Raw genomic sequence first — 23,614 nt, 5'->3', positions numbered from 1 at the left:
AAACCCTTGAGTGTGTCCCAAACTCCTTAGAATGTGATTAACCAAAGAGGAATTCTCCAAGGAGCTCGGGGTACTTTTTGCTGATCCTCTTTATACAAGAGGAGAGTAGGATACAAAAAATTATCATTTAATATCCACAAAGGGTTCAGTGTGAAGCATACAAATCTTCTGAGACCCAGAAGAAACATTTCTGAAAGCAGTTACAAAAGCCCAGAATAGATTTTAGTGTTCAACCCTTTTAGACTTGAGAACCACCCAGACAACCCCTGCCAAGTGGCCTGGCCTCCCTTAGCAGCAGGAACCATCAGAGAAAGCTCCTCAGCAAACCATCAAAGTCTCCAGAGAATCATTATTCGCTCAACTCTGAAATGCAGACTACAGATTTCTCATCTCCCCCATCCCTTTCATTCTCTATGGCCCCATAAATACACATTTGCAGTGCTCATTTCCCTAGTCCAACATACTTGGCAAACTTTTCTAAACTGTCCTCTCACTTTAACTTCTTTCCCAGTCTCTTCCACTCCACCTCCCAATACTGTAGGTTAGACACAGCAGAACACTTGGTGCGCATATTGGACTGACGACATTGCTTGCACTCCATAAAGACCACAGAGATTAGGGTGAGGGTGTTGCTACCTATTAATTCTGTAATGCTGCAGCAAATGGGAAAAAAAGGTGTTACGAGGTTGCATGAATAAAAAGGAAGGCAGTTGCACAGCAATAATACAGTTGGTTTCCTGTTTTAGACAAGACAAATCTTACTCAGTCATAAGCTACTTAAGACAGGACTATTATGCTTGTTGTCCCTCTATAAATTACCTAGAAAAAGGCCCTTGCACTTGATTGAGTCTCCTAGACATTGCAATAATATAAATAAGCATTGAACAATTACACGAAAACAGTCTTTCAGACACTGAGCAGCAGACTACCCCTGTCCTTTGTCTTAGGAATTTTTTTTTCCTGACAAAAATAATGGTAACAAGAACATTAAATTCCAATAATTTTCCTTCCTTCTAGAAAAGGCAATATTTAGAAGCGAGTCATGCGAGTCAGATATGGATATTACAGGAGGAAACTGCTCCTATACAATCAAATATTCTCTTTATGTTAGTAGATAAAATACACCCCAAACACGCTGTATTCAAATTTTGTCTGTAATCATTATTTATAGTCAGAGTTCCTGGGGATGCATTTGTTCAAGAACTACAAGCACTGGGATTCAGAAGGAGCTCTAGAAACGCATTAACAGAAGTCTTGAGCTCCTTCCAAGCAACCACACAAACTTCAACAGCTTTAAAATTTGAAAGGGACACGGCAAAGTCATACTGCATTATCAGAAAAACTGTCAACAGTAAGATAACCAGCAACAAGTAAATGCCAAGAGAGGTGAGAAGGAGGGAAGCACCAAAACGTTAAAATATGATTTGTTCTGGAAAGCAACTCAGTAAAAATGGTCTTAATCCTTAGTGTCACTTCATAGGTACTCAGCTACCACTGCTTTAACATGATAATGTCTTCCTGATTTGCTTTTCATTCATTTGCATACTAAAAGTAAGAGAATTAAGTATAAGAATAAAATGAAGACTGTTCCTCCACTAGTTGAGTTTGATAAACAATTCTGATTTACTAGAAAAGGCTCACTTATGGTAAGTAGCACTGAAGATAATTTGCCTCTCAGAATTTTCTGCACTAAACCAAACCTGGAATTTATTGTTGCATGGTGGAGGGAGAAAAAGAGGAAAGAAGGATGTGGGAAAAACAAAAACAACTTCAAAGAACAAATTCTTTCATACTGTACCTGAAACTTAATTCAATACACAACTTTGAAACATGTATATGAAATTTCATATCAGAGGTTTATAGTTACTCTTCAGTAAATAATAAGAGCTTTCAAAGAAACTGAAATGTTACTCTCAGAGGCTTGTGTTTTTTTGACTTGTTAAAAATAAGATTGTGTCTGCCAGAAATCTACTTACGGCTGAGTGAGGTCACGAGTAATAAAGTCTGAGCTTTTGAAGAGCAGGAAGATGTCACTGAGAGTTTTACATTTCAGAGAGCTATTCATTGCTATCCAGTAAGCATCCTAAATAAAATTAAGAAAAAAGCAGATTATCCAAAATGTACCTTTACTAGTAGGAAGGAACACAACCTACAGATCTATCCGCAATAAATACTGCGTACCATTTGAAATACAAGCAGAAAACACTTTTGGGGAGGATCTGCAGGAAAGGTTCATCAGCTGTTACCAGAGCCTGGGAATAGCTACTGATTTTCTTAGTTTATACTCTTACAAAAGCAGAGCAAATCCATTTAAAAACGGAGCTTTCTCCTCACTGCTTCAAGGCACTTTCCTGGAATGCTTGGACAGAAATTTCCCTTGAGAACATGATACAAAAACATTTGTATGTGCCTCATCCTTAAGGAATAGTTGCAGTAATTAGAAATAATTCGAAAGAAGTTTATTGCTTTAAATGCCTTTTTTTTTTTTTTATCTCAGACAAAGGTTTCAATGAATATTCCAAATGAGGGGAGTCTCACCCTTGCTGTTATCTATGAGAAGGATACAGGGGTTTTTATGCGAGACAGTGCTGTCTAGGGTCAGCCTCACCAAACGGTGCACCATCTAGCTCTAATACACCAGAACAATTTGCTGTATCACACTTCACTGATATCTTATCTATCATTCCTCTCTTTATCAGGGCCACCAACCTCTTCTACTTTCTAATGCATTAAGATAAAACAAAAAAGTCCTTGTGATAAGATCTGTTACAAGTTTTAAGAGTCAGCATTCTTACCCTTGGAGCACTCCAGTTCAGTTTAGGAAAAACACTGCCTCCCAAGGAACCTATTGCTTCTTGGACTTTAGCTGTAAACTCAGGAAATTCTGGAGCCTGAATAAAGAACAATAACAGATATCAATTCCAGCACATTTAATAATCAAGTGCAATCATCTTATAAATACTAGTAGAAATACGTACTTTAGAGGGAATAACCTCATCCAAAAACCATGAACCAAGTCCCCCAGAAAAATAATGAATTTGTAGAATAAATCTTTTTCAAGTTTCTCTGCTTTAAAGAATGTCAGGCTTCATTCTTAAAAGTACGTTTTTAGTTATCACTCACATTACTAGAAAGAGTCCATGAACTTTAGAGCAAACATGAAACTTTAAAACTTCCACCATGAAAACTGCAACCGCTAGCAAACTTGCAAGTCAAATAACTAGCCCTTAAATACACATCTGTAGCTTTATACCTGATGGTAGATAATTGTATGTAAATAAAATCCAAGATTAAAAAAGAAAAAAAAAATCAGAAGGTTTGTTTAGAATGAGGCATCTCCTTGAAAAGATTTGCAATGCACACATTGTAGCATCCTGTCAAAGCACTAAAAGTTAGAAAGATCAGTACTGTTTTGTAATAGTTCTAATTGCACTGAGGAATTAGATAAGAGAGGACACACTGGAAAGAGACGGGATATACCGGAAGACTTTGACTTATAAAGAATACAACATAATACATAATGCATAATACAACATACACGGAAACAAATATTGTAAGCATAAAACGGGGAAAAAAAACTCCTCAGGATGCTATAAACTCCACTCACAGAATGTGGCACAATGTAAAAACTAGATTGCTGACTTTTATGAAAGCATTTCAGACACATGTCAAAGATTTTTCATGTAATAGGATTTACAGCAAACAGTATATAAGAATACTATTTCTGCCTATTTTTAATAAATGCAACTCAAAGATACCACCAAGGCTAAAGCTAACTGCCTGCAGTCACACAAGTGATAGAACAATTTTATACATTATAGCATCTCCCCCTTGCTGCTCCCTCCCAGCGCAGACACATTTAAGAAAATATACATGTTTACACAAACAAAAAAAATTACATTTTAGTGCAATGATCTAGACCGAACTTTACACATTCTGAATCATTCCTTAGTGCATTACCTACTCTCCACGGGAAACTCTACTTGAAAAACTGAACAAGTCCTTCTCTTACTTGGTTTTATTTTTAGAGCTTCAGTCAATTCTAGAAATCATTCCTATAAAAAGCAAAACTCTTCCAGCACTGCATTCTGATCCAATCTTCTCTTGTTTTGACAGAACTCAGAAGTCATATTATATATGTAATATTAGTATGTACAAAACCTCCCTGGAGACATGTTACTATCATGTCATTTGACTAATACAAATGAAGAAATATGCCCAGGCGGATAGCCCTAAGGCAGCATAAACGAGTTTAATTCTAACATTTCCTGAATTCTGAATGCTTGACCTTGCAACCAAAAAAAAAGTACATTAATTTTGATAACATGTAATTTACCATAATCCTATACTCTGAATTCCTCTTTGGAATTGGAGGAGCATATAGGAGGGGAATACAGGAGGGGCAGGGAAAACAAGTTCTACCTGATGACTTGGGTGGGTTATCAAATCAGAATCATAGCCCACCTTACTGCTTATTGAGTGAAGAAACCAACAGAGATTTATAACCCAGGATTTACCGTTAGTAAAATATGAGTGCCCTACATTGAGGTTGAACAGCAGAGTCTCCAGCCTCTCCCACTACTCATCACACGTTTTGTTCCCTAGGGTCTCCCTGTTCAGCCACACAACTAGTTGATCCGTTCTTATATTTTGCCCTTACTCCAGGTGCAGCTCCCCACTCTTCTGCATTCTAGATAAGCTGCTTCTTCATTCTCTCCATCACTGCCAAAGTGGTAACAGAGGAACACTTAAAAGCACAGAAGACTATGCCCATTCACTCCCTGGCCTCAAAGCAGCCCCTAGTTTTCAGGTAGAGAAAGTGTATTTGCCATGGATGGAGTCTTCAGAGCAATCTTTTACCAAACTTATGAAAAGATACGGAGCGCATTGTGAAGTTCCACTTCTAGAGTCTCTTCTTTGACCAAATGTAGATACGCTTTCATAGGAAACGGCCACAGCCACATACCACTCTGATAATTAACCATTTTCAAAGTTCCAGTTTTGATGAACGACAAAGACCTCCACTGAGCTCAGTGGAGTAAGCCATGAAGAAGTTACACAACGAAACCAGTTTAACAGCAAATCCTAGAAGGCACTACCCAAACCACTGTCCCAGGATGCAGACTGGCTCATTTCCTGCAGACTAAGCTAGCAATGCTTAAATGCTTAACCTTTGTCAAAAAATGTGCTCACCTGCTGCTCAATTTTTAAGAAAGACAGACTCTTGCAATTATAGCTCCAATCAAGAAGTCATATACATTAATTGCAAAATTGCAATCCACATACTGGACAAATCCTTACCTAGCTAAACTGCAATCACTTGTCCTATACCCCTCCAATGGATATCATACTTCTTAATTACATTTTTCTCCTATTATGTTGTACACTATTATGAAACCTGATTCAAAAGTTTGGTGTTATTTCTTCAGCAATGTAACAACGTGCGACTTTGGCAAAAATAACAGGTATACCACAATCCTTATTCAGAATAACTCACAATATCAGGCATCTACTCTTTCAAAGCTCAGGCATCCAAACTGAAGCTGTTAGAATGTGTAAAGTTAGCATGTATTAGTATTAAGACATATGCTATAAGTTCTGTGTTAGCATACGTGCAACTCAAAGCAGGAGATGGTGTTTATACTGCACCTAATCCACTGTGAATTATCCAACACTAGGTTGATCATTAGGGAGCTAATATGATTGAAGTACTAGTATCAATGGCAGACAAGGGGTACAAAAATATTAATTCTGATGACAGAAAATATATAAAAATATTAATTCTGACAGAAAGAGCAAGTTTCGAAAAAGAGGTAAAAATAGACCAAGAAAGCCTGGTTCATATCCACATTGAGCCTGATTCTAAAGAAAACAAAAAGACAAGAAAAGGAAAAAAGATGATAGAAAGGAACTTAGGAGGAAATAATGGCAAAGGTGTAAGAGAGGAGCTACAAAAATTGAGCAGCAGGGGCTTCATTTCTTCTGTACCCAGTCTAATTAAGTAATTGGGAGACATTCAAAGTGGTGAGAATGAAAGACAGCTATATTTAGTGCCATACTTCAGTTCATTTCCTATAGTCTAACAAGTGTGTGATTCTTGGGGATGAAGAAAAGAAGCATTTTAGTTTTAGTTAAATAAAATTAAGCCATTCAAACATTTTTAAAGGTACTGATATCTACAATGTCATCCATCTAGATGGTCTGGAAAATGTTAATTACAACAATGGATAAGTCTAACTCTAGCAATGAGCTTATATCAGAAGGCTGCAGAATGAACACTGCTATCAAATCCATGTGTTCGGCTTTCAGAGCACCTTACCTTAAGCGTTGTAGTATTCTCATCATCTGACCACTGTTAAAAATAAAAACAAATCAAAGGTCACTGGTTTGAGACATCCTTTACAATTTACGAGAACATCAGAATCTATACGGCTTCCTGCAACATGCAGATCAAATCACTGGCCTGGAGCTTCTGTAACATAAAATCCCCATTCTGCAATTACTACAGCTGTAAATTAAGAAAGGAAAAATTGTGTGTATTCTCTACATGAAAAAGGACAGAGGACATCCTCTGGAAATTGCAAAAATACCATCAATGCGTGGGTTCAGCACCTATGTATTTTCGTTGTGTTTAATATCAGAAATACGAACATTTCAGAACTCAGTGCATTCTTGCTTGTCTAAAGCTTTTCTCCATCTCCAGCACTTCCAACCTTAGACTCAGGATTTGGTAGTTTCACCTGTATTCTTTTTTTCACTTTCTTTTTGTACCTTCTGCCATCTTGTGAGCACAAGATGTCTCAGGGTTTTTCTTCTGGGTTACCCCTCTGATCTATTATGGCCTCAGAGACTCTCCCTGCTCCTTGAAATAACTCCTCAAAAACCACTTCTTCCAAATTTTTGGAGCCTGAAACAGTGTTAATTTCAATTCCAACATCCCTAAACTTTCCCTACTTGTTATAACCATTAAAATAACAACGACTTTTTTAAAGTTTTGTGTGAAAGAGCATAAAAACATTTTAAGCCTTCTCTGCCATCACTGTATATATAACCATGTTTGTAAGTTTTTCAAGGCAAATACCATGTCATTATTACTTTTGCGAAGTACTATCCTCCCTATGAACTGTGCTGAAGTGGTTAAATATTGATGTATTTCTCAATAGATTTCACATTAAGTTACATTTTTCACTGACCTGTATTTCCTCTGCTTCATCATCACTCCCCTCTTGAGAATGAGTTGGTGGGTCTTCTCTAAAACAAAAATGAAGGGGAGGGAGAGGGAGAGGGAAGAGGAGAACGACTTTGAGTACTGGAGCTTGACCTGACCATATAGATTGTAATTCCACAGTACATATCAGCTATTGATCTCAAAATGCTCTCATAAGCAGGTTAAGCCTCAGAACACCTGGCAGAGAAATCAGAGCAAGTCAGCAAAGAAAAACTGAAGACAGAACACCCTGGCATTAGACTTGGGCCCTATTCAAAACGCTTTGCTTCCTTCCAATTAGCCGATCACTTTCTGTTCTGAAAAAAACATAATTCAAGCTTCTTCAACATTCTATCAGTCATTCTCTCCTAAAGTTTACCATACTCTCACAAACAGCATGAATTAAGCAGCATTCTTTACAAGTTCACCTTGTATTATGCTCGCCTTGCCCACTCCTTTTCCAAGCACAAACTTGTAAAATTTGAAAAAAGATCCAACAGTTTGGGAAGGTTCTCACAGCCTACAGAAGCTGGTTTCAGGGTCACTAACATCTTCATTAAAAATTCCTTTTCCTGCACATATGAGATCAGCTGTTGTAAATAGCAGCACATCTGGAAAGAGGCACTTCATTGTAAATATTCCCATGAAGGCGATTTTTGGAGTTCTCTAGCCAACACCACTGAGCACAAAAATCTTAAAAGTAGAAGACCAAGTTATTGAAAAAGACTTATTCACAGCAAGTCAGTGCAGCAAGCAGGATAAGTTCAAATAACAGCTCTGAAGTGGTATTAGTAAAAGCCAGTTTACAACAAGCTAAGTCTCTGCAGTTCCTTACTACACTTCCACAGAGATTAAATTACCAGTTCAGTTTTTGAGATCTAGAGGTCAGATATTGGCTGACTGAGGTTTAAAACTGATGTTGGCCCTGACTGTAGGAAGATCACATTGACTTCTACCTAAGAAAGCTAAGCTCACAGAAAAACTGTTTTTAAAAAGGGATTTTAAATCAGAAACAGCTTAAAAATATAATTTAAATCTATTATACAGCTGTCTATCATTCCACTGAGACAGCAGAAATTGTTCCTGTGCCATAGCTACACACTCAAACCACCAGTTTCAGCTTTTCTGAAGTCTGATTACAAGTTACATGGCTGTTGCTAAATAAATCACATAATTAACTAGAAACAGGTGACAATATCACTTCTTATTCAAAACTGTTCGGAAAATGATTCTAATTTTCTGGATACTTCTTATAAAAAAGATTTTAAAATTGGGAAAAGCCTTCATCTTTATAAGGTGTTCAAACAGCTTCCATTTTATAGAAACTGATTCCCTTATCTACACATCCTAACTGGTTGTTCTGTGGGAGAGGCAAACCACAAGTTAAGGAATGATATAGCATGGATCGACTTCCAAGTCTGATCGTTACCAAGATGTATACAATAATCATTTTTACAAGGAAGCCATACAGTGAGATTCTAAGCAGAAAACAAAGAACAAAGTTCTTTGAGAACTTGAAACAGTAAGAACAGTTCTTGACTACTGTTTTTCATATCCATTTACCCCACCCTTCTACAACCAAAAATCCTGGGACATTCGGGCCTAGTCACATGCACAGATTATATGTTATCAAATGATTATACAAGCTCAATAATCAGTAAGATTTTATATTTAATTTAGTTCATCTTATTGAGAATTAAACTCCAGTAATGACACATCATTGCTGAATAAGGCTGCAGGCATGCGAGTGGTGCAGCACAGGCCAAGCCACAGAATCGGAGCCAACTGTACCACAGCAACCAAACACAGATTCGCAGGCTGTGCACCAAAACCTGAAAAGTAGGTAGGTTCTGCACGAAAAGGCAGAGAAAACTCAAGAAAACTGTCCCCAGTTGGTCTAGAATTGAGAGTATTACATGAATTTTAGGATCTATACCAGGCACTATCAAGTCAAATCTTACTACTAACAACAGCTACATGTTAGCTAATACACACCTTCATGTGTTTACCTATAGCCCGTCCACACAGTGTTCAGTTTACTGCAGCCAGACTGGTCAAATTTGCAAAATTCATTACAGAAATTATTAAATGCAAATACAAAATAGTACTGTGAATACAAAATAGCATTAATAATTGAAGGGGTGGAGGGTAGAAACAACACTCTTTACCTTCCAGAAACCACAAGCGTTCCATCATCCAGCAAATATTCTTTCACATTCTCTGGCAGGGGAAGTATAACACTGGAGAAACAAGAAAATAACTTTAATAATAAATTCGTTCAAGTTAAATAAAAATAATATTTGTTAATAGAACATATTTCAGTAATGATACGTTCTGTTCTCTTACGCGGTGGAAAACTCTCACTTCTCATCCTTTCCCAAAAAGCAACTCCTTTCCCCCCACCCCAGGGAGGCAGAGGAAAAGGAAAGATATAGAAATGTTAAGTGAAATGCGTAAAAATACCTTCTTCTTGCTTCAAAACCCTAAGAAATTCTGAGTGTGCATGCAGCTGAGGCAGGAGACAGGACACTACACGCTGTTCAAAACCAACGCTTGGTTTCTCAGATCCAAAACTATATTTCCCTGTACCAGCTGCACATTCAAAAACCACATGACTATCACTGAATCGGCCAAAAATACACGTTTTAAATATTAAAAATCATGAGGGAACAAACGCTCTTGTTGCTAAACACCTGACCTTACAGCTTTTTTTATGCATCAGCGCCACGTTGAATTTAACTTTCCCAAGTTACGGCTCGTTCTGTGTTACCGCAGTGGGTCTTTGCCCTGACACTGCAGAAATATCTACAATTTTCAGGAATATCCCGAAACAGGAGCTCCGTTACTCTGTTCAGCAGCTTTCAGCCTCTGTTTCCTTGGGCAACGACAGGGGCCTGCACTCGATACGGTCAGTCAGCTCCAGCCCCGGCTGGTAGTTTCTCTCCCCCCGGCCCGGCCCCACACGCCCCAACCGAACCAGGCCCGAACCGGCCCCCAGCGCGGCCCGAGCTCCCGGCCCCGGCGCCCTCACCTGCGGATAGTGACGGCCCGGAAGAGCGGGTACCACACGGAGAACTGGCAGTGCACCACCTGCTCCTTCTTCATCCTCCCCCGGTCCGGTCCGGTCAGGTCCGGTCCGGTCCGGTCCGGCCCGCTTCGCCCCGCCGCTCCCGGAAGCGCCCGCTCCGCCCGGAACCTCCACTGCAGCCCGCGGCGCACCCGGACCGGGAGCGGTGGCGCACCCGGACCCGGACCCAGAGCGGCGGCGCACCCGGCTTCAACCGCCTCGCCTCGCCTCGCCTCGCCTCGGCCGCCGACGCTGCCGCTCGGTGCCGGGTCTCGGTGCTGGCCCGGCCGCAGCCCCGGCTGCGCTCGCTCCTCGCCGTCCCGCTCCCGAGGGCCTCCTGCGCCGCTGGGCTGCGGCTCGCCCCGGCCCGCGGCTGCCGGGCCCTGTCGCGGTCTCGTACGTGCGCGCCCGTGTCCCGGGGGGGGCGGGGGGGACACGTCCATTTGAAGCCCGGTGACTTCTGCCGCTGTCTCTCTTCCTTTGCTCCTGTGTCTTCTTACCCTTCCTGCTGGGGCCGCCGAGGGCTGACGGTTACCGGCCACCTCTGGGTGAAGGGCTGGGTGAAACGCTCCCTGTATTTTCCTTTTTTTCTCTTCATCTATAGGGCAAGAAACAGTTATTTTCCCATATTTTTTTCAGTGCCACGTGGGCCATCCACGCTGCTAAACATAAGGACAAAAACGATCCTTCCCCCCCCCCCCCCCACACACGTAGCTTTTCCCTTCTCCCTCTCTCCCATCAACTTCTGCTAATTAATTGGTTTTGTTTTTAGATTCAAACTGGTGAGATGTGAGTGCACAGACTGATGGTAGCAAGTTAATTTTGGATTAAAGTGACTTAGAGGTTTTTAGTTACGTTTATCCTGAGCACACGTATGTTAAAATGCTGCTGGTTAAATTGTCCATAAAGTAGTTGACAGGGTCCCTTCTGCGTGTTCTTTGAAAGAGACCCTCAGATATTAACTTTTTTTTATTTTGTTCCACCCTGAGCTTGTCTGAGGACACCGTGGCTGAGTTCCCATTAAAACTTGTGGTTGTCAACTGGGGTACATAGTTTGGGTCAGATAAAACCTTCTGAAAAGTGATATAGAAAAGCTAATCCATCGACTGTGGCTTGGATAGATTGATGTGAAGCCCCAGTAGCATGGCTGTTCTGTAAGCAGGCGTGTAGGCCTCACTTGGCTTAAGATTTTAACTTCTGGGAAGGGTAATTTTGAAACTGATGTCAGAGGGTTGGAAGATGCCTTCAAAGGAAGTCATTCCATAAGAGAATAAGCAATGAGGATAAAGTTACACCATCTGTGAATGGCGTGACTTTTTCGGGCCTGAATTTGACCCCACAAGAGGTAAATGGGGCAGGTAGCATGATTTGTCAGTAATGTCCTATAATACCCGTAATATTAGCTGTGAAAGCCATCAGAGGAGGTATAAGCAGGCCAAATACTTTTTCATAGTTTAGAATGCAAGTACTATTGATTCATGCTACGAAGGGTGATAAACCTGGCTATTTTGGCCTATTCTTAAAATTGCACTGATAACTATTAAAAAGTTACATTCGTAGAGTTCATCTCATCGTGGATCAAGTAGTCAAGTTCCCAGGCTGCCCTGCTAGCTTTTTATGATTTTCACTCAAATGATACAGTGCTAGTTTTATGGGGTAAAAGAAGCTGCCCGTCTGAGGACTGCAGGACGATGTCTACTCTGAAACCTAACATAGATTTTTTTTTCATTGCACCTTTTGATTTAATGTTCAGTTGCAGCTAATTTTGCTTATGAAATCTGAATTGTCTTGAGTACCTTCCAGAACTGCAGCCTTCAGTTACCCAAATGGTATTTCAGCTTTCTAATAACACAAATTCTCACTTTTATACAGTCAACTGAATATGGGAAAATAACTTTTTTTGGAGAACTTTTTAAAATGTCACTCATAGAGTTATTGCACCCACTAGTGGAGAAGATCAAAACTACACAAGCTGAAACAAAGGGGTCTTCCTCTCATTTTCACCTGTTTTAAGTTTTGGTGGTAATTCAAAACACTGAAGCTGTCTTCACTAATTTTTTTGTAATTTTCATGGCAAACTGTTCTGGACTCTGTCTCCTGCAGATGAGAACAAGCTGTGTTGAAAAGAGCTTCTGTCATGAGATGAAGTCCTAGGATGTATTTGTAATTGATATAAGAAAGTATTAATACTGTTCTACGAAGCATTAATAAAGCTCCTCATGGGATTTTGGGTACAACTCTGGTAATCCATGTTTGAGAAAGATCTACTGATACAGAAAGATTAGTGTGATCAATGGAGCGGGATTTCTTGTGAGAGGAGACTAAAAGAGGAAAACTTATTTAGCCTGTCCAAAAAAAGTTTGAGAAGGATATAGTTTACTGTCTGTTCTCTTGATATGTATCTGTCGTCAGCCAAAAAGGCTACAATTCTGCCCAAACACAGGTGAACTGGACTGAAAAGCACGCCAGTTTTGGTGGTAGGAGATGTGAGGGTTTTATAGCTGGTTGCCTAGGGCATCCAGCCGACTTTGACTCTTCTGAATGACCAGGAACCTCCTGGAACTGATATACTGGGCTGCTCTTTTGCATAGGTTTAATGCAAAGTTTGATCTCATGTTTCAGAGTCACAGAAAGATACCGTGACCAGTGTTCAGCTACATCTCTTAAATCCCAGGTGAGGAGAATATGAGACATTGTTAGCCCAAGAACAAATGGATAAAAGCTAATTGTGAACTAACACAGGCTAGAAATGGGAAGATATGAGCAAGCGACGTTTTGGAACAGCTTTTCATAAGACTAGTAGTAAGATAGGTATGTTGTAAACCTACCTAGTTCTAAGACGGAGGTTCATTGCCTTAGGAAAGGATTACATAACGTAATTCTGAAATAACACAATTGGATTTAATAAGTCAGGGTTCTTTTTCAGATTTGATGTTACATAAGGACAACTTGAAATTTGATCACTATGAAGTGCTTCATCCAACAAGGCTGTCTTTTGATTTAAGAAAGGGCCTGCCCTGTTACATGCTGAAGAACTGGACTTATATGTTGGTTTTATTCCCGCTGTTACTATTTTAAGCAAAAATATTTTTTCCTTTTTATGCCTTTAAACTATTTTGTGGAGTTAAATGTAAATTTTATATGTGAGAAACCTGATGTAGCTGCATGCTCTTAATGTTTCAAAAATATGCAGTGGATGTTATGAGAGAAGAATAAAGATGAGGTCAAAAGACAGAAGTGCTAAAATCACTTGCTATTCTGATACTGTGCATTGCCAGAGACCCCACAGAGCTTTATTAAACTCTAGCTGAAGTCAATGAAAAGATTTCTGTTGACTTTATGAAATGTTTATAACCTTAAATCAGCTCTAAGGATGGCAAAAATCTCTAAGATCATCTTGTGTCCCTTGGTGTTTGAACTGGTTTGCTTCTTTACACTGTCTTTCTCCTTGTAATTCACACTGATTTTCAGCACTTCAGTATTACAACTTAAAGATGAGCTTCCCTGGAATAACAGCCTCTGTGCTGAAAGTGCCCAGTAGCTCTGCAGTGAGACAGGGGACTCATTGCTGAGCTCACAGGTGGTGTTTCATGGATTCGTGGTGAATGTCTAAGGCATCATGTCTTTTTCCTGCCCAATGTGCGCTTCAGCTAGGATGAGGTAAGAGAGTGAGGGGACAATCTTATCTTCACAGGGAGCCTTAGGACTCAGGCTGAGGCATCCAGCCCCAGACTGGAGCCTTGCTTGGGGCATATGTCCAGCTGTCATTTGCACAGTGTCAGCCACCTCACTTCTAGTGCGAGAGACTGACATGCTTTGATCACACTAAGTCCACGTTCCACCTCGACTTGCAACATACAGGTGCCTTTTTTGACCTTGTCTCTTGGGGGAAGGATGGGGTCACTTACATACGTGTTTGTGATGTGTGCACAGTGGAGGTGGTTCTGGTTCCTTCTCAACAGTGGACAGTTTTTACTCATGAAGTCCTTCTGGTTTAAGTTTTTTTCTGTTTCCCCAGTGCTATGCTTAATCCTGTGGCAGTAATGCTTAGTTGACAGAGGGCTTCACTGAGAGCAGAATGAAACACTTTGACTAAAACAGAACAACTTTGTCCCTGCATGCATCTGACCACAGCTGACCTTTGAACAGTTAAGGAGGGTAGCCTCAGCTAGTATAACTACTCTGTAGCTGATAGAAGTATTACCAAAGTCAGGGATTTGCCCCAAACTTCCGCTTAGAATTGTGTGCCTCTGAATGTGAATTGCACTTGCTGTCACCTGTCCCTAAGTTTCTTCAGCAAACCTGATTTGTTAATTTAGAATGCAAAATTAACCTTTTAACTTTACTTTGAAAGCAGATATTGACTTTGTTTCATAGTAGTCTGGACTTTGTACAGGAGGGGGAAAGCCTGACATCCCTGAAAATGGCAGCTGAGACATCCGCAAAAGCTCCAAAACCTGCTAGACAATCCATCCTCAAAGAAGAGGTATAACTTGCTTGGTTTTGACACATTTTATTGTTAAATAACAATTATTTAAGACTGTCCAGAATGTTTGTGAATGCAGAGTAAGAAAATGTTGTAGATGCTGTGTATGTTTGTAAAATGTATTTGGACAAAACACTTCTTCCTGATGATCATACGGTTAAAAATGGTGATGGGCAGATGAAGAATTGGCAATTCTCTCTGTAAAATAATCATACAAGTTATCAGTGTGGGGAGAGAAGTCTACGGTATTGAGTTATTTAAAGCTTCTGCTATGCATCACTCATTTTACACTGTTTCTTGAGTTGTCTGTTCAGGCTCTCTCAGTGTTTAGAAATAATGCTGCTACCTTGGAGAAACTACAGAACTGGGTGGGTCCTGAAACTGGGCCTGCAATTTCCATTCTTTTAAGAAGAATTGCAAGCAGTTGCCTTAATATTTATGATCGTACCTTTTTTGGTGCTTTCTGAAAGGTTGTTTATTAAAAAGGTTGTTATTAAAAGGTTGTAATTAGATCTCATATCTTTTAAGCAATGTAGCTTTTTCAGTCATTTTGTAGTTGAGGAGAGTACTTACCATCCCACATTGGAAGTGTGTCTGTACTGCTACAGTAACCACATGGCCTGATGTTGGAGGACCTTTTTCATGAAAGCAGTTGCTGATCTCAGTTATTTCTGGGAACCCACAGTCAGGCTACTGTGAGCAAAAGTAGATTTTTGTTTTGCTTTATTTTATTTTTTGCCCATTATAGTAATAGATAAAGTTCTAAAACTGGGTACGGCTAGTGGAACGCACTCTGGAAAGTGTCCTTAGGCCCTAATTAGGAGATTTTGCAAAGCAGAAGTTACGCTTCTGTGCCTTCTTCCAGGGGATTTGATTGTGCACCCAGCCAGGTGAGTGACAACAAAGTTTGCTTTTTCTTCTAGGGAAACCTGACAGCTTTCAGTTCTTTCACCCTGTAGCAAGGGTTTCACCTAGCTTTAGCGGATTCTGGAACACTTCCATTATAGATATTTATGCTACGTGGTCTGTAGTAGATTAATTATTGCCCCATGACATGCCCCATTCTAATCATGATGGTAGGGGCCAAAAGCTCTGATGAATACCTGATGAAAACAAGACACTTTGTTTGACCTTTTGTTTTGTACACATAAAACTCACATTTTCTCTCTCTCTCTCTCTCTCTTTTTTTTTTTTTTTTTTTTTTTTTGAGTTTGGGTAGGTCTGATTTCTTACCAACTTAGAGATTTCTTTTCCCTCTAGGATTCCAGAGGACAGAGTGACGTGGTTCTGATTTCAGCCATTTTCCCTTCTGTGCTTAGCAAACAATCTGTTGGCAACAGGGGTAATGATCTGCTAGTTCTGTTGACTGCTGCAACAATATGGGGCCACGATCAATAATCTAGTCCTTTGTGTTCGCTGCAATGTTTAACAAAAATCATTAATTCAGAAGGCTGCATTTGGCTGTGTTGTTTGTTTGCTAAACTGAAGTAAATAGGTTCCTCTCCTTGGACTACAGATGAAACATAATTTTCATCTTTCTCTTTTGGGTCTTCATGTACTCTAGTTCTGTTATGATTTAGGAGTGAATGCAAAGCTATTTCAAATATACTTGAATCCTTCCAAACAGATTTACTTACCTATAAGAAACATAGTAAAATTCATCTTCTCCTTTCCAGCTATTTTGTCACCACAAATCCATTAGAAAGCCATTTTGAGACCACATTGTTCTCCTTTTCAATTCCTGTTATGTGGAAATATTATAAAATATCTTTCCATGAAAGAAAAATATCTTTTTCGATCTTTTTTCATCTTGGGTGTCCTTTTTTTTTGGTTGGTGAATCTCTCAACGTAAGTTTACAATCTGTGTGGCTACACTGGTCCCATTTGCTCCTTGGCTTGCACTAGACAATTGTAATAATCCAACTACATGAATTGTCCTCAGCCTCGGACCTTCATTCTTCGCTACAATTCCTGATTTTTTTAAACCCCCTTTTCCTTGCTTTTGCATCCTCCATTGCTGTCAGCAGTGTGTGTTTGTCATTAGGCAATAGCACACCATTTTGTCATCGTTTTAATTATGATTTCTGCAGACCTATTGCCAATTTGATACTTAATTCCAGAGACAAGCCTCATGTTTGCCTACATCCTTAGCAAAGTCTGCTTTACTCATATAGCTTAAAATACAGGTTACACTAAATGAAACATGCTGCAGGCTAATGTCTAGTTTTCTCACTTTGTAAGGATTTGCATAAAAGCTAGGGAAACCCTGCAGGGCAAATAAACTCATTTGGCTCAGAAAAGACATTTTTATAACAATGATAATGCCAAGCACTCCGTCGGTAGCTCTCAGAAGGGCGGGTATGTGTCACTGCTCCCAGTTACAGATGACAGCATTGACTCAGGGCCACGGTCTGAGATCATTGCAAAGTTAGTTTCAAAATAGTTTAGTTTTCAGTATTACATGCTTAGCTATTAGGCTGTGCTGTCTGATAACTGGGCACTCATAATCACCAGCATAGCTGGTGGCACAACCAGTGCCCCTTTTTCAGCTGAAATTTGAAAAAACTCATTCTTGAACTTTGCAAACTTATTCTAAAAAATTGAGGACTAGGACTTCTCTGTACATAAAACCCTACTGAATGCATAACTTCATTATAAAAGTCATGTTAAAGTTATTGGGATTATTTTCCATTCCTATTCAAGAACTTGGAGTAAGTGCTCTTTCCTAATGACTACAGGAACATTATTACAGGTTTCTGCAGATATCCTGATGCTGAGATTTTAAGTCTTCAAAAGAATTAAAAAAAAATTGTGTTGTTTCTTCCCCCCTGACACCCCGATCTCTTTGGGATTAATCTTGTAGTTTATTTAACAAACAACTCTCTCTTTCTTTTTTTTTTTTTTTTTTTTAGGTAATTGTTGAAAAAAAATGGCTGAAGCTTGAAGAAACAACTTACATTGATGCCTTTGGTAAAACCAGGTAATTGCCTCTCTGACACTTCAGATTCCTGTAATGTGCCTAATTTTATGAAATCGCCACAGGCTAGAGAATATGAGCACTACAAACTCGTTACTCAACACAAGATTCATCCATTGTGCAATTCCTTTATAGTTCACACTGTTCAGAGAAAGAGTCTTACTCTAGCAGAGGTGTTAGCATGTGGGATTAAATTTGGCTCCTTAATTCTTCTGGGCACATTGGCCCCTTTTACCTTACACTTCCAGTTCTTTGCAAGGATGCTGTTGAAATAAGCTCTAGCTATGCAAGTAGACTATGATGATCACAGAATCTTTTCTTTGAATTCTCTGGTTCCTCATTAAGGGCTCCTTTTTCCCTGTTGACAGTGCAGGATCTTGCATACTACTGACAACTTACTGTCCTCTTGTATATTATTAGGCCTGTCCAATTCTTTTATATGCTTTAATATAAAATAGAATGCATGTGGTTTTGTTACGTTTCAAAACAAAACTGTCTGACAAAATGTGACATGTGCAATATATAACTTGCTTTATGTTGCACTTTTCCAGGATCACTTTTATAAGACTTGCTGGCTCTGTGATAAGCATTTTGGTCTTTCCCTTATTTTTAGTGATCTTAAACAATCAGTAGTTATCTGTTCTCTCTCTCCCTCCCTTAGGTAGGTAAAACAAAATTACATTACAGACATTTTGAAGTGCTGATATAGGACAGGGGTTGCCTAAGGGCAGCTGCTCTCTTATGGGACCTCACTGTAAGATAGTATATTTTGCTTTTAAATGAACATAACAAAGGTAGAAAGGAAAAAGCAGACTTTTACAAACAAAACATGTATTGTTGCTTTTAATGTATCAATTTTGCCTTTTCTCCTTGCTGAACAGAACTTGGGAAACTGTAAAGCGTGCTAGCAAGAAAAAGGGCATTTCAGCTGATGGTAAGGCACTGGTGATTTTTTATTCACATTTTTTTGTGAAAATTCTTCTGATGTTAATGGGTTGTGTAGAACAGCCTTAATGTGCTGCAGACTCAGAGCTTACATATTTAAAATGAAGGAGAATGCCGAATATATATCTCAGCAGGGCTTGCATGATGTGCTTTAAAACCAAGCCAGCGTGCTTTAACAAAAAGCTGCCTTAAAAGCTGAAGAATCAGAACCTTACTGGCATGAGTGTTTTCCCAAGATCACTGTATTAACTTCAGAGCAATGGAACAATTTCAAAGATGTGATGGGTGCCCTGCAGCGGAGCAGCTCACAGACCGATGGACTGGGTCTGCTGTTAGGGACTAGGGATATGATTCTCTTTGGGCAAACAAGGGCCATGATTTAGCCAGGAAGGGAGCGTAGGAGAGGGTTGCATGCAACGACTCCCAAACAGTTTCTGCAGACCAGAGAGCCCTTCCCTAGCTAAGGCTCATTCTTGCTTGGTATGTGTGCCTCTGGTTTGCTGGGGTTTTCTGAAGGTCCCACTTTAGGCTTTTATATCTCACTGTGCATCACATAAAGAGCTTAAATTCATAGTTTGGGATTCTGGAGCAGGCATCCAGATGCTTGTCATTTTAATGCTCAGTTTTACAGTCCTCGGGTTCCTTTCCAGAGCTAGCAATCAACCCTCACTTTCTGATATACTTAAATACTACGTGGTTGTGTCTTTTCTGTTTGCTGGTAGGTGTAGCAGTGATAGCTGTACTGCAGAGAACTCTCCACTATGACTGCATTGTCCTAGTGAAACAGTTCAGGCCTCCAATTAGTGGCTACTGCTTGGAATTTCCTGCAGGTGAGTAACTGAGACATTAAGATTAGACAGATAAAGCTGATAGTTTAGTTCATTTAAGCGTGCTTGGAACGTCAATCTTGATAAAGTAGCTCCAGTCAGAAATAAGTGGTGGTCTCTGTAGCTTTGCTGTTCAGAAATAGGAATATTTGCTAATGAAAAATACAAAATAAACATAGTTCATTTTAGCAGATTGGAAAGATTTTGGACAGTAGTCTGGTAGAATAGTTGCATTTCCCTTCACTCCTCTCTGCAAGAGCCAAGGAATTTGGCTTCTTTCGCTCATGAGGATATTAATGCCATCTTCTAGGAAGGTGGCGTGATCCTGTAGGTAATCGATTGAAGACATGGGCAGCAGCAATGACGAAATCAGGAAATGGAATCCTTCCTAATGCCTCAGTTTCTCCCTCTGTAAAAAGAGGGCAATGAGGATGTTTTACCTCATGTGTAAAGCTGGGTTAGATTTCAGTATGGATATTGTGGGTAAGTGCTGACTTTTAACATGTTTTCATATAATTTTTATCTCACAGGCCTCATAGAGGAAAATGAGACTGCGGAAAGTGCTGCGTTGCGAGAGTTGGAGGAAGAAACCGGGTACATAGGGGAAGTTGTTGAATGTACTCCAGGTCTTTGCAATTTTTCTTCTTTTGCTTTCCCATTCAAAGCTAATTCTGTCTCTGATGGATACTAGATTTAAGGGAAAAATCTGATTATGCAGAGTAGTAGGGAGTAGTATGCCATGAGACTATATCCATGAGACTTTGTCAGTTGCTGAACCCTTGTTACACACACAGGGCTAAAGTAACAGTGTAAAGTCTATAGGGGAAAAGTTTGTCATTAGTTAGATCCTTTACACACAAGGAATATATCAAGCTGTGATTTGGCATTTTAGTGTAAAGGTCTAAATCACTGGCCTCAATTTGAACAACTTCCATGAACTCACTCAGGGAGAAAGCAACAGCTGCATGATGCAGTCTCAGAGTAAGAGACAGCCCTCATTTCAGCTGTGAGAAGATAACAGGACTCAGGTTGTCTAACAGGAAAGAAGAAAGGAGAACAAAATTGGAGTAAATTGGAACATGAGTGCTCTTAATCTAGTGCTTCCTACATATCACAAAATGAAGGCAAAACTAGGTTCTTAAATAAAACTTGTGAGAAGGGAGAAAGGTAAAACAACTTAGACATGATTTCAAGTAAATGTCACTGTTAACCAAGTTTAACTGTTACAGGATACAACTGTGTGCTAGGAGCTGAGAGAGATGGAGACAGGTGATGGCAGAATTAGACTTAATATTGCTGCCTGAGGAAGTCTATAGGGGAATTTTAGTTTAGAGTTTAATTTGCAGGCTAACATTTAATTTTTGAAGTAGAGAGAAGAAAGGAAGGACTGTAGGAAATGGAAGGAAAAGTAAACTTAAGTGCTGAAACTACAAGACTTACAAGAAACCTGTAAAAGAGGAGAGAGATAGAAGCATCAGTTTTAAGAACACGTGCAGACAAACTCCTCCAGCACAAACTTATGTCACATATGCATTCTATCAGATGTATCTGGGTGGAGCTTTTTTAAAATGTCAAGGTGTCTGATTTTCTGCTTTTGAAAAAATAACCTGTACATTTACTTGTTTGTAGCTCTCTGCTTGGACCCAGGTTTGTCTAACAGCACAACGCACATTGTGACTGTCACCATTAACGGAGATGATGCTAAGAACGTAAGACCTAAGCAAAAACTTGGTGAGCCTTGTATCATTTATTTGAAAATTCTGAGAAGAAACTAACTGATCAATTGATTAAATGGAACTAACCCTACCACCGCATCCTTCTCTTCCATCCTTACTGATTTAGAGACTAGAATTAATGCCCCAGTCTTAGCTAAGCAAAACCATGTTTCTTTCCTGAACTCACTGGGGCCTAGATGCAAACTGTCAGGTGTTGGCATATTCAGAATCAGAAGTGTAGATGCGAAACATCAGTGAGGGCCACAAGCACCTATGAACTTAGATCTTCCTCTTAGCTGTGGCTTGACCCTGGAAGTAACCATGGTTTCACTCCCAGTCAGGTATCAAAATGCTTTTTATGGTTTTAGTTGTAAACTCCAGTGTATTTCAAAAGCCTTGACTGACTTATTTTTTTATTTACAGATGATGGAGGTATGTTACTCATGTAACTGTGCTCCCAGTGACAGTAAGGTCAAGTGTGATCTTCCTATAGCAGGTTTTACTCAGAAAATGTGTCAGTTTAAACTCTGTTTTCAGTTTGGGTGTGGTTAATGTTCTGTACAGTACTGACATGATCCTAACCAAACACACATTACACTGGCTTCAGCCTCGACATGAAAATTCCTGTTGCACATTATCACATTAAGCATCTCTAAGTATAGCACTTATAGTACCAGAATCTTACTTAAATCCGTAAAAGCTGTAGACTAAGTCCCAGAGACAACCGGTTCAGATAGTGGACTCATTGAGGAGATGTAGGAAAGCATAAATTCATCAACAACATCAGGAACAAACCCTTTGTCTTTAGATACTGTGCTGTTTTAGCCTTCAGTCAAATATATCTAAAATCCATTATCATACCAGTTAAGCAAAACAAAACTATTTTAACAGTATGATGTTATCCAGTTTTAGAAGGGAGACAGTCTCCTTTTAGAAAGGCTCTCATCCTCCATGCATATTAGCTGCATTGTGTTTTTCCTCTTTCCCCATTTCTTTCTGCCAAACCTGCTTTTTAAGTGACTGCTGGTCATCTTCCCTCCCTCCCTGCCCCCATTTAATCAGCCTAATTATGTTGTCTGAAGGCTCACAGATTTTGGATGATGACATAAGCATGATTCCAGTGTTTCCTCCTCTAAGTTGCAAGGAATGAGACTGAGGTAGGCTTCCCTTACATTAAAGGTACATGAAGGAATAAAAACAAACATGTTCTTTCTTCTCTCCTAGAATTTGTGGAAGTTATCTCACTTCCAAAGAATGACCTACTGCAAAGAATTGATGGTAAGAGCTCTCTGACACATTAAATGCACTAATGTAAGCTTTAAGAAACCCTTTGCTTCTCCTCTCACAGCTCTTCAATGACATTCTCTCACCCTAGAATACTAAATCTTAAACAAAAAGCTGAGAGAGAGACTTGGCCAGGTAACAGAACTGGTTATAGCATTAGGTGTTAGCATAAAGAATTGCTTTCTACAATGCTATGCATCTTCATTTTAGTAATGGACTTAATTAGATTTATGGAGAGGGAAAGTTCTAACAGCATTTCATACTCTTTTTTTGGCAGAACTAGTAGCAGAAGAGCATATTGCAGTGGATGCCAGAGTTTATACTTATGCATTGGCCCTGAAACGTGCAACAGAAAAGCCGCTCCAAGTTCCTTTTATGAAGTTCTAACACTACACAGTGAGAAATGTAGTAGAAAACTACAGCTCAGATGACACAGAAGTACAACTCTTGGTGTAACAGAGGTCCTTTACATTCCTTGCAGAGTCAAAATAAGTATTTGTAGGAATAATTCTGATATTTTTATCTGGAATTATGTAACTGACTTAAAATATTTCTAACTGCTCAGTCTATCAAGCCTTGGCAGGATAATCATAATAAAAATGCTGTTTAATTTTCAAAATGTCTCATTTCTCACTACTCCTCTCATCACTACATTTACAGTTCAGGATATAAAAGACACTTAAGCTATCTTCCTTTTTTTGAACAGGTGTTACAACACCAGCTACAGTCACTTATCTACTTAACATTGCCTTGAACTCAGATATCAATATAGTCCACAGGCACAAGCAGCTTGTTTAAACAACTACATGTAATTTTCTGCAATGGAAGCAGGAAAAGCTGCACAAGGACACAGACTGTCTGAAGCTGCAGTTTCAGGCACTTTCTTTTATGATTTAGACCTGAAGATGTTGCTTCATTCCCCCAGCCCTAACTAAATTAGCTGGACAGAAGACTGGTTTGTCTGATCCAGGTATTGTTTAATCTAAGAAAATAAAGACTCTGACGATGACAACAATAATAAAACATCTGCTGGTGCAAACCAAAATGGTGCAGGGCCCAATTAACTGATGCTGTTTAAGGTATGAGCTTACTTACACGCCCTGAGA

General features: G+C 39.5%; 2 protein-coding genes across 9 annotated transcripts in view; one reads left to right on the top strand and one right to left on the bottom strand.

The window, feature by feature from the left end:
• Positions 1-10,444, bottom strand: part of CDC123 (cell division cycle 123) — a 35,329-nt gene extending 24,885 nt beyond the window's left edge. The window contains exons 1-6 of the mRNA XM_026119288.2: positions 10,239-10,444; positions 9,376-9,447; positions 7,194-7,251; positions 6,320-6,352; positions 2,796-2,891; positions 1,977-2,083 (exon numbers count right to left, since the gene is read on the bottom strand). Of these exons, the coding sequence (XP_025975073.2) occupies positions 1,977-2,083; positions 2,796-2,891; positions 6,320-6,352; positions 7,194-7,251; positions 9,376-9,447; positions 10,239-10,312 (440 nt within the window). The 5' untranslated portion in view covers positions 10,313-10,444. The remainder of the gene's footprint in view (positions 1-1,976; positions 2,084-2,795; positions 2,892-6,319; positions 6,353-7,193; positions 7,252-9,375; positions 9,448-10,238) is intronic.
• Positions 10,445-10,458: 14 nt separating this feature from the next.
• NUDT5 (nudix hydrolase 5) lies at positions 10,459-23,127 on the top strand. Of its 8 annotated transcripts, none has more exons than XM_064503636.1 (11): positions 10,459-10,670; positions 12,897-12,948; positions 13,969-14,135; positions 14,671-14,760; positions 17,673-17,740; positions 18,619-18,671; positions 19,405-19,512; positions 20,040-20,135; positions 21,139-21,240; positions 22,449-22,502; positions 22,786-23,127. In XM_064503636.1, the coding sequence occupies exons 4-11, from the start codon at positions 14,698-14,700 to the stop codon at positions 22,893-22,895; spliced, it is 654 nt and encodes a 217-aa protein (XP_064359706.1). In that variant the 5' UTR covers positions 10,459-10,670; positions 12,897-12,948; positions 13,969-14,135; positions 14,671-14,697; the 3' UTR covers positions 22,896-23,127. The 8 variants fall into 8 exon arrangements, with proteins under 8 accessions (XP_064359706.1, XP_064359794.1, XP_064359781.1 ...); XM_064503724.1 differs by having other exon boundaries at positions 14,655-14,760; XM_064503711.1 differs by having other exon boundaries at positions 14,652-14,760.
• Positions 23,128-23,614: the final 487 nt, after the last annotated feature.

This window comes from Dromaius novaehollandiae, chromosome 1, assembly GCF_036370855.1.
Source record: "Dromaius novaehollandiae isolate bDroNov1 chromosome 1, bDroNov1.hap1, whole genome shotgun sequence".
Classification (NCBI taxonomy): Eukaryota; Metazoa; Chordata; class Aves; order Casuariiformes; family Dromaiidae; genus Dromaius; species Dromaius novaehollandiae.
The sequence above is the reverse complement of the archived record's forward strand: the minus strand, read 5'-3'. Positions and strand labels throughout refer to the sequence as shown.

What these genes read in the sequence shown, in the direction of transcription:
- NUDT5 (XM_026119291.2), top strand. Translation starts at nt 12,871, where the DNA reads ATGCAAAGTTTGATCTCATGTTTCAGAGTCACAGAAAGATACCGTGAC. An exon ending in AATCCATCCTCAAAGAAGAG is followed by an intron (nt 14,761 to 17,672) that starts GTATAACTTGCT and finishes TTTTTTTTTTAG; the next exon opens with GTAATTGTTGAAAAAAAATG. An exon ending in AAGACCTAAGCAAAAACTTG is followed by an intron (nt 21,241 to 22,448) that starts GTGAGCCTTGTA and finishes CTTCTCTCCTAG; the next exon opens with AATTTGTGGAAGTTATCTCA.